The sequence below is a fragment of the Sceloporus undulatus genome, chromosome 2 (genome assembly GCF_019175285.1).
Source record: "Sceloporus undulatus isolate JIND9_A2432 ecotype Alabama chromosome 2, SceUnd_v1.1, whole genome shotgun sequence".
NCBI lineage: Eukaryota > Metazoa > Chordata > Lepidosauria > Squamata > Phrynosomatidae > Sceloporus > Sceloporus undulatus.
In genome coordinates, this window is record NC_056523.1 from 304,149,455 (window position 1) to 304,159,434 (window position 9,980).

General features: G+C 41.6%; 1 protein-coding gene across 2 annotated transcripts in view; it reads left to right on the forward strand.

Moving 5' to 3' along the window:
* EMB (embigin) overlaps positions 1 to 5,923 on the forward strand; it is a 42,714-nt gene extending 36,791 nt beyond the window's left edge. For both annotated transcript variants that reach the window (XM_042454522.1, XM_042454523.1), the window contains exons 9-10: positions 3,123 to 3,190; positions 4,772 to 5,923. In XM_042454522.1, the coding sequence (XP_042310456.1) occupies positions 3,123 to 3,180 (58 nt within the window). In that variant the 3' untranslated portion in view covers positions 3,181 to 3,190; positions 4,772 to 5,923. The remainder of the gene's footprint in view (positions 1 to 3,122; positions 3,191 to 4,771) is intronic.
* The last annotated feature ends 4,057 nt before the right edge of the window (positions 5,924 to 9,980 follow it).

Here is a 9,980-nt window from a genome sequence, read left to right on the forward strand (position 1 = left end):
CTCTTTCATTAGGATAAAAATAATTTTATTGCTTGAACAATGAGGCAATTTCTAACTCCATTGTGAATTCCAGCGTTTTTGCTGGGTAGAAAAATGTCCCTATTTTTAGTGTTATTATATGCACAAACAAATGTATTTCATCCAGACACCTAGAGCTGCAGAATACAAGGCTGGATAAGAATAAAATAAAGTCTGGGATCCTGTTGATTAGTCCCAGCTAGAGTAAACTCATTCAAATAGTGGTTAGAACTAAGTCTAGGTGCTTAGGTGAATCTAGTTGATTTAAGGGCTCGACTCTAATTGGGATTAAGAAGACAATATAGGCAGATAGATAACTACTAGGCACTTTGGCCAGGAACACAGTACTCTAAGGATGTGTGCCCCTTCAGTGACCATTGACCCATGGATGGGATTTGGGGAAAATCCCACAAGGTTCCTTTCCTCTGGATTTAAAATTCTGTACGCTTGTTCACATTGACTGACACTATGGGAAGAGAAGACTGTGGTTGTTGGGGCAGAGGGACAGTGTGCCCTTTTCTCACTCTGGAGGGAATAGAAACCCAGTGGCTGCCTAAGTGGGAAACACAAGTCATAGTTTATAAATACATATTGACTCTCTGTATCCATAGATTCCTTTTCCACAGATTCAACCATCCATGGTTTGAAAATATTTTTTAACAATATATCAATTCCAAAAAGCAAAGCTTGATTTATACATTTTATATAAGGGATGCCATTTTACTGTGCCATTATATTTAATAAGACTTGAGCACCCATGGATTTTGATATCCATGGGCAGTCCTGGAACCAAACTCCAAAGGATACCAAGGGATATCCCACTGTATACAGATGACCTCAACAGAAGGCAACAGTATAATTGATTGGGAGCCGGACTTTTTTTTTTTTAAACTCTTTTATCATCTTGCATTTGCCTGTTCTTGTTTAGTTGCTAGTAGGATCACCAGGTCTCAGAGCCTAGGCCTAAAAGGTTGAGCCCCGTTTTTGCTATGACTATGCTAGTAAAGGGAACTGGATGAACAGTGGTTTGGGAGCATTCTATCTCCTCTATCTCTGCAATTGTGCGACTGGGCCCTCGCATTCTCTTCCACATGCCTCCTTAGCCCCGCCTTCCTGCCCTATGCCCTATGCAGTGTGCCTTTTGGAGTTTTTTTTTTAAAAATAAATTTTAAACACAAATTTTAATTCCCACTTAACCTCTTGATTCACTTCCTGAACCGATTCCTGAAACCTGTTCAGCAAACACGGTGGTTTCCACTATGTTTGAGCTGGTTTCAAGAACTGGAGCAGGAAACGAGAGTCATGGCTTCCCTGCCATGTCTGTCTTCCTGGTCATACCAGGGTTGGAGGAGAGGCCGGGGCAGAAGGAAAGAGGCAGGTTGGGAGAACTAAGGAACGCTGGGGTGGAAGGAGAGAGGCAAGCCGGGAGGACAGAGGATGGAGCATGGAAGTGTAGCCAGGAGGCTGGGGAACCTGCTGCCAGTGGGAACCTTGTTCCCACTTAGGCTGAATCGATTTATTTCCAAATAAATTGATTCAGCCTCAAAAACAGCCCATTTTACCAGCATTTTTTGACGTGGGTTAAATAGGGAAAAATGGAGGAAAACCATGGCTTCCCTTCCAAATAGTTTCAGGGATTTGAATTAAGTGGGAACCATGGTGGTTTAAAGTGGATCATTTGGAATCACAATCCACTTTAAACCACAGTGGGAATTAGGCCTCGGTTCCCGAGATATCCTACTACATTTTTTAAAAGCCTGTTCTGGAATAGCAATGAGGAGTGGTGTGGGGCGGCAGGAGGGAAGAGGAGACACTGACACCACATGATTGCCCAATACCAGAACTGCCACATAAGGAACCTATGGCACCTGAGAACCGATGCTACAGCTGTGTGTTTGGGAGCTTATTGATGGTTTTTTCCCGTCAGTGACTAGGTGCACTCTAACAACATTTTGAGAGCAAGGCTGCGATGAGACTGAGAAGGCGTTATGTGATAATTATCACCAAACACTCTATTTTTAATCCTTAAAAGCTCTGTGTTTTCAAGTCCTAAGGCTCCAGTTTGCATGTGAAATGTCCAGGTGGAAGATGAGGGTGCAAATTCTTCAGTTTTGGTGACTTCAGCTCTGGGCAAGAAAAAGTACGGTGCAAGTATCAGCTGGGAGAGCAACAGTTTTGTACAATTTAAAAGGCTGAATTGATTTATTGATGCAATTTACAAAGATTTGGGCCAGGGGGAGCTGTGTGTATTTATTTAGAGGCAGTACAGACTGGCCTGACCGCATACTAGGGCTGTGGTAAGGCTGAGCGTTCACATGCTCCAAGCTCTTGTTCCGCTGCCCATGCACCATTATGGCATGCCCTCGTCCACATGGGACGCACCATGATGATGCATGGGCGGTGGAGTGCCCAAATGGTGCTGTACAGAACGGGTGTTATCATGGTGTGCCGGCATCCCTGTGACTCCCTTTTTAGGGTGCAAGAAGAAGCCAGCTAATGGCATCTTCTTTTTGGATCCTGGAGAGACTGGATCACTGCTGTGCCGTGTGATTGCTGCGGCAATGATCTGGGGCAAAAAGGGGCACCTGCAGGCCACCCATCTGTAGAGGCCCTTAGTTAACTTCTTCATTTCCTCCAGTCCTTATGGCACCAGGACTCACCTTCTATTCTGCTCCTCATCAACCTTCTGGTTATAATCAAGTAGGCTACAATAAATGTGCCGTATCTTGTCTCCCTAAATACATGAGAATAATCTCCTTATTTCAGCTCATCTGGGAAGGGCCCTTTTAGCCAAGATTTCTGTCTTAAGTAGCAAACAGAAAAATACATTCTCTGTGCATGTGTTTCTGGCTGAATTACTAGCTGTGAGCAACGATGGTTGGTACTTAATGCATAATGCTTAATGACATCATTAGGGCTGTCCTTAGGGCTCAGGTGTTTGCCTGGAAACCTCAAGGTCTGGTAAAATCCTAAACTGGCAAAGTCCTAAACTGGCAACTCATGAGAGGTAACAATAGAGAATAACAGAGTAGACAGTGCTAAAAATAAGTAACATCATGCTTTGTGATGTAAAAGTTTCAATTTATTGCCACTTTTCTGTGCAGGAAATCAGAAGACAGCAATGGTTTGGAAAACAGTACTACCAGACAAAGAAAAGTTTAAGTCCTTTGTGGTAAGTTCGAAGTACATTTCAAAATTATGGAATTATGGAGAAAGTACTGAATGTTTTTTCAGAACATTTATCATGACAATGTCAAAAACTACAAATCAACCCAGATCAACTCCACACAAAAAATTATAAACATCTGATTTTTAAAGGGATAAGTGATATGCATGTCCTCTTAATGTCCTGATTTGTTAGGGGCAGTTCGGATTTATCTTTTGTCTTCCCAGTTTTTAGGCTGCTTTTAAAATGTTACAGTCAGTCTTTTCATCTCCCACTTTACCCTTTGCCTTCAGCTTATTTTACTTGCTGCAAAGTGAGTTGAAAGCACAAAACAAATAAAGAGGAGAGGAGAAAAATCTTACTTTTCTCTGCAGGCTCAGGCAAAAGCAAATTGGTTCAGCCTCTCCTAGCTCCTGTCTTCTTCCACATTAATAGCTTTTGTCATCTTGACCAAACTGATGTTATTTGGTCACACATGTTCCAGTTTTCATCTTTAAACTCTTGTATATCATATGAAATATTGGATATCATACCATTTGAAAGATTTCATCTTTGAAATATGGATATCATATGATTGCAGACTCATGTGATGTCTAGTTCTGAAGACCATTTTTCTGCTCCCAGAACCTACTGTGGGCCACATCTGCCCACAAATGTTTTTAAAAAAATATTAGAGAAAAAAAATCAAAACAGGAAGTTGTAAGATATCTATGTTCAGGTTTACCTGGGGGTTAGAAGGCTTTTGGAAGTGTTGGTGTAACATGACTGCTCTTGGGGGCTTTGAGAAGCAGAAGATTATGGGTTTTGGTGGTGCTGGGGAAACATGAGGAGTTTTGGGTGATATGGAGTGCTGCAAAAATGTCCCTAGAAGCCATGTACAGTGCACAAGTGCTCTCTGCCCACACCTGCATTATGAGATGTCCTTTCAGTATTGGAGGAATGGCCTTTAATGAATGGTTGCTATTGAGTAACAAATGGTTACTAGGTCAGCCCTGCAACAGGGAGAAAGTGGAACAAAGAAACAAGGGTAAGTTCTTCCATCTTTTCCTCCTATTCTGGGGAAGGCAAGGCAGAGCATTAGGAGCAAGTGTCCATACTCTGCCTCTTCTATTCCTTCCTTTCCCTACATTTCCATACTAACACAGTCTGAAAGCTAAAAATTTGTTCTTCCTCCTCCTTCCTATCACAGGGAAGAGAGAGGAGGAGCAAAGCTGGTAAAGGAATCCCTATCCACTTCAATCTGTGATTGCAAGGAATCCCTTCAGTGTAGCCTATGAATGTGGCTTAGATGAAATGGCGTGATTAATGGAAGAAGTAGAGTTTGTTCACAGCCTTCCAAAAATCCATTGTGGAATCTCAGCAGGACACATTAGACCTATGGGTCAGAGATATTCCTCCCTTACTTTAATGTATCTTCTGTCTGTATCCTGCAAGCTCTTCCCTCAAATGTCTGGACATACATCCTATGGAAACTGGACCTTATCGATCAAGAAAAATTAAGCATTGATCAATCAATAAAATTAATGCTATTCTGAATTAATTAGTGCTACTGAATAAAATTTATAATATGTATTTTGCTTTACCTAGGCAAGACAAAGGCAACAGATGGATATCTGTTACATCAGAAAACTTCGGGCAGATATTCCTTCAGGCAGGAATTCAGCTCCTGATTATGGCCTTTTATATGTCTTAAGAAATGTAATATGCTTAAATTGCCTTTTTAGAAATGAAATTATGCAATGATGCTACTGTCATGCACATCAGTGTATAAGTACTGTATGAATCCATGTTGTTGTCAGTTTTTCCATGGTTATATCTATTGGAGCCTTTTGGCTACACTTAGCAACAACCCAGCCTTAATTTTAGCCATTAGTCTGAATTTATGTATATGGAGACATTTATTTTACTTAATTGTATTGTATTGTATATGCTGTCCAGCTGTAATTGAAGACCTTACCCCAGGCTACCATTATTATTATTATTTCATTCAAAGAAAGTAGGGCAGCATCAGATTAATCTGTACAAGTGATGATTCAGAAGCAAAATAAGTGAGTTTGACTGTAAATTACTGTATTTTCCGATATTTTAAGCTAGCAACAGTTTACTCAAAAAAATGCCTCAGCTGCTGAAAATATTTTGTGTAGACAATGTACGTATCTTAAAAAATCAAACATCTCCTTCTTTTCCTTTACGTTTTGCTTTTTGTAAGGAAACAAGTTGCTGACCCTCATGATTGAAGAGTGGATTGGAAAGTTAAGATAGCAACTGAAAGTCTTAAAAACTAGAAAATAACAGCTCACCCCATTTGGGGGATGTTAAGTTGTAATATTAAAAGCAATAGAATGACTTTATTTACAGTATATGTACAAGGACTAGGTTAATTCTATCTGATCTAGCTAGAAACATCTTGAGACAGAAACTATACATTTAGCGGAAACCCTCCTAAACACAACTATATTGCTTATTAATGTACCAAAGAGGTGAAATTATATCAAAAAATAACTGCCAAATACTAGCAGACCCACATTTCTAACAAATTTTAAATATAGTTTTGATGTTTCCCCCATTTTTTATTGCAATGACTGTCTGCACCCTGACATTATTAATCTTCAATACCCACAGTGATTACAGAATAAAAAATGTATTGCTCATCAACAACTTGTATACTTTGTCTTTAGATGTTCAAATGTTTTAGTTAACTTTATATTTGAATAAAAAAGTGCTAAACTTCAAAAAAAAGTGTCAGCCCCTCTCATCAAATGATACTCAAAGCGTTCTGTATAATTAAGTTTGTGTAAACTATTGAAATGATCCAGCCATAGTGAAAAGACATGATCCCTTCTTAATTATGAATTACATCACACTTCTTCCTCCATGGATTCTCTTCAGCTGCCTGCACTGAGAAAGTCTACCCATGAGCTCCTGATGTATACATTGCTTCGGTGTGCACAGTTCTCACCAGTTGGATGGATATACAGGGCATGTGAAGTGGTTGCCCTCAGAAATGACATGACATTCGCCTTTAATCCAATTGAGGTGTGAAGGGGCAAACTAACTGTATGCTTCATTCTGTCCAATTGAGAGTGAAAAGGATTATGATTAACCGTAGTTTAGTCATCTTATTTTTAAAAAAAATCCAAAATATCTTGTTCTTCCATGTTAGACTTCATAAAATGTGGCCCTTTGGCTATTTCCTGTGTGATCCCACAAACTGGTGCAACGCCACCAACTGGGTGGAGATGGAAAAAGGGTTCCTTAAGTGCGTTACAGACCGCCCAAAACGGGCGGTCCGCCTGCGCCTTCATTTGCTGCGCGGAGGAGCCTCAGCGGCCAAACCGCAAGGCTCCTCTGCACCGCAAAAATGAAGCCCCAAAATGGTGCTTCTTGTTGCGGCATGCTAATCATGTGCCAATGAAGTGCCAATGGTGCACTTGCGATGTCATTAGCGCCGCACGACGTCTGCAACAAGATGGCGGCACCCGTGTAGAACGGGTGCTGCCATTTTGTACATCTCCAGGACGTACTAGGGGTTCCTAACCCTAGTACGTCCTGGGGACGTACTTTACGCCCGTGCGGAACGGGCCATAGTTTCTGATAATGAAGTTTACCCCATAGCCAGTACAGACTATTGGCGAATGGGAACACCTTGAGATGTGTGAATGTGGGAGGGTGTCTGTGTGCACATGTACATATGTGCATGATGTGTGTGTGCTTGTGATAGAGGGGGTGTAATTCTTCAGTAAATTTCTTTTCAAAGGTAACAACAAATAATTTCAGCATTTTTTCCCCTAATGTAAGAAAGTATTCAAAAACCATGCTATTTTCAAAAGGCTATTTGCGATTCAGGACTCATTCTGTGCAAAATTCTCATATAATTGAAGAAAACAGCATTGTCTGCACAGGAAACAACATTTTCTGCATGGAAAATAATATTTCAACATAGAACGATTTATTTGTGTGTATAAAATGTTTGCTCTGGAATGGGGAGGTACACTCACATGTCCAGCAGACAGAAGGGCATCCAGGTTGCTCCTTTTGTGGGTGGAAAGGGCCCATTACAGCAGCATATCGACTAACTGCCACAGATATGCCAGGACTGTCATAGCTAATTTTTTGAATTCCCAGATTCTCATCTAGTGTTAAAGTGTCCCAATTTCTCCCTCTCAGCCACTGACTTGCTTGCTAGATCCTGCGAACCGATTTCAAAGTGCAAAACTGTTGAGAGTCAGTGACTGGCCCAAAGTCATGTAGGGACCTTCATGGATGTGCAGGAATGAGAACATGGATTTCCTGAGTCTCAGTCCAACACTCAGAATCACAATACCATAGTGATCCTAATGAAAGGTTCTCAATTGAACATTCCTCCTTGGGCCTCTCTTATAAGGCCCTGCTTAGACTGTATCCAGCCGTGGACATCTACTCATGCAGTAGTGGATGCCAGTGTAGATGCATGATGCTGCTCCCCCTAATACCCCAAACTGTCTGGTTGGAAAACCCTCTGGTGTTGGCTTTCAGGCAATTCTACAGGCAGCAGCAGGAGAGAACAAGAAGTCTCACAATGTATCCTAGTGTCACATTAAATTTAGACCCCTTCTTTCACCAAATTAGTGCTAGTGACAGATATCATAAATTTAATAAGTTATTGGTGATGCCATTTTGAGTCAAGCACATAACCTAGCTCTATATGGAGCAACACAACTTGATTTAGAACTCCCAACTGCAAGAAACAGAAGAAAAGGGGGAATAATCAATTTGAGCGGACCACAGAGAAAAATAAATTAAAACAGAAATAGCTATTATGGCCTTCAAGAGGCAAGTGGATGTCCAAAAGGTAAGGGAAAACAGAACAACTTCATTTACAATCCATGCTATGCAGAACAAGGTAAGCAAAGTAAACTGATTATGTTGTATGCAGGAGAAAATCAATATCCCCGTCTGACCAGTTTTAAGTGAAGAACAAGTAAATGGGTTTAACGATTGCTAATTAACACACGTTTACGACTGAAGTGAAACAGCAATAAAGAAGAAAGGAGCCAAATATTTGGATAACATCCCAGATACTGATTTGATTAATGCATATGTCCTTTCTCGGATATTTGCTACAGCATCCAGCCTATACCTGACTACAAGCCAAAACGTGGAAGTAACTACTTAAAAATTACAATAATAAAGGTGTAACTAAGGGCTGGCACAAATGGCCCTAAAGGGACAGCTCGATGCTGCCCCTTTGAATGCTGGATCGGGACCATGGCAATCACATGCCACGGCCCCAATCTAAAGAAAGGTAGAATGTTGCTCTTTTTTGGGCCCCTGTGGTGTGCAATGTATAAACACCATGCTGCTGGAGCACCTCAACACTGCCCACAGGGGGCAGGCAGGCAGCATGATTCTGGCTTGGGGGCAGTGTTGAGGTTTGTGTCATCTAAACTCCATGCCCCCCCATACACCCTGGTCTGTTTCAGACCTAAGTTATATTATCGGCAGGTTGGCAGTTTGAGTCCCAAATGCCACATGACAGAGTGAACTCCCATCACTAGTCCCAGCTTCTACCAACCTAGCAATTTGAAAGCATATAAAAGTGTAAGGAAATAAATAGTTATCACTTTGGTGGGAAAGTAACAGTTTTCTGTACAGTCATGTTGGCCACATGATCATAGAGTCATCTTTGACAACACTGGCTCTTCGGCTTTGTAACGGAAATGAGCACCACTCCCTACAATCGGACACAATTTGACAGCCTTGTCAAAGGGAAAATCTTTACCTTTAAGTTATATTATGATTATGACTCCTTCTGCAATGTAACTGTAAGTTTTTAGTTTATTACGGTCAGATGGGTCTAGCCCCACCGAATGGAGGACAAAGTGCACAAGGTTCAAATGCTGAATCATGTGTTGCTGTCTCTTCAGTGTTTTGCTGTGGATACTGAGACCCCATTAAGCTGCTTGAAAGAAGACTGTGGCCCTTTACAAACAGACCTTTGCGGCACCCCTGTCACGTGCTAGGGGTTGGCTGAGGACCTAGCGTCCATACCGGCCTCACCCCTAGCACATGACGGGGGCGTAATAATGGTGGTACCCTATACACACGGGTGCCGCCATTTTGACGTATCGGACACATAGCGTCTGCACGTTGCGCACCGGATGTGACGCCGCAAGTGCGCAAGTAGCGCCTCGCGGCATCCCATCCAGGGCGCAAGAAGAAGCACCATTTTGGCGCTTCTTCTTTGCTGCATCCGGGAACCGCGCAGTTTGGCTGCTGCGGTTCCCAGATGCAGCAACCGGTGGCGGCGGCAGAGCGTCACTTTTTGGCGGTCTGTAACCCGCCTGTGTTTTCTACCACAAGCCAACAGAGTGTCTGTGTGTCTCTGTGTGTGTGTGTGTGTGTGTGTGTGTGTGTGTGTGTGAAGTTTCTGTTTTAGCTGCTTTTCAGAAACATTAAAGCAAAGCATTACTTTTAAAAACAGTGTCACTATAATGAGAATTAACAACTTTCAAAGCCTTGGAACTAGAAGTGTAACTAATTACCTATTTTAAAGTTACTTCCCAAGCTCTGGTACCAATTGAGGCACCATCAAAAGTGCTATTTCTTCTATGTATGAGAACATAAGAATAATATTATGGCTTATGTTGACAAGGATATATACAAGGTTTTATCTATTTATAGCCCATCTTTCTGCCTTGGGAAGCCTGTACTACAGAATTATATCAGTTTTATATCACTTCAACTGTTGTGGCTCCAGTTATGGAATTCTAGCACTTGTAGTTTGGCAAAGTATGTAGAATTCTCTACTGTACTA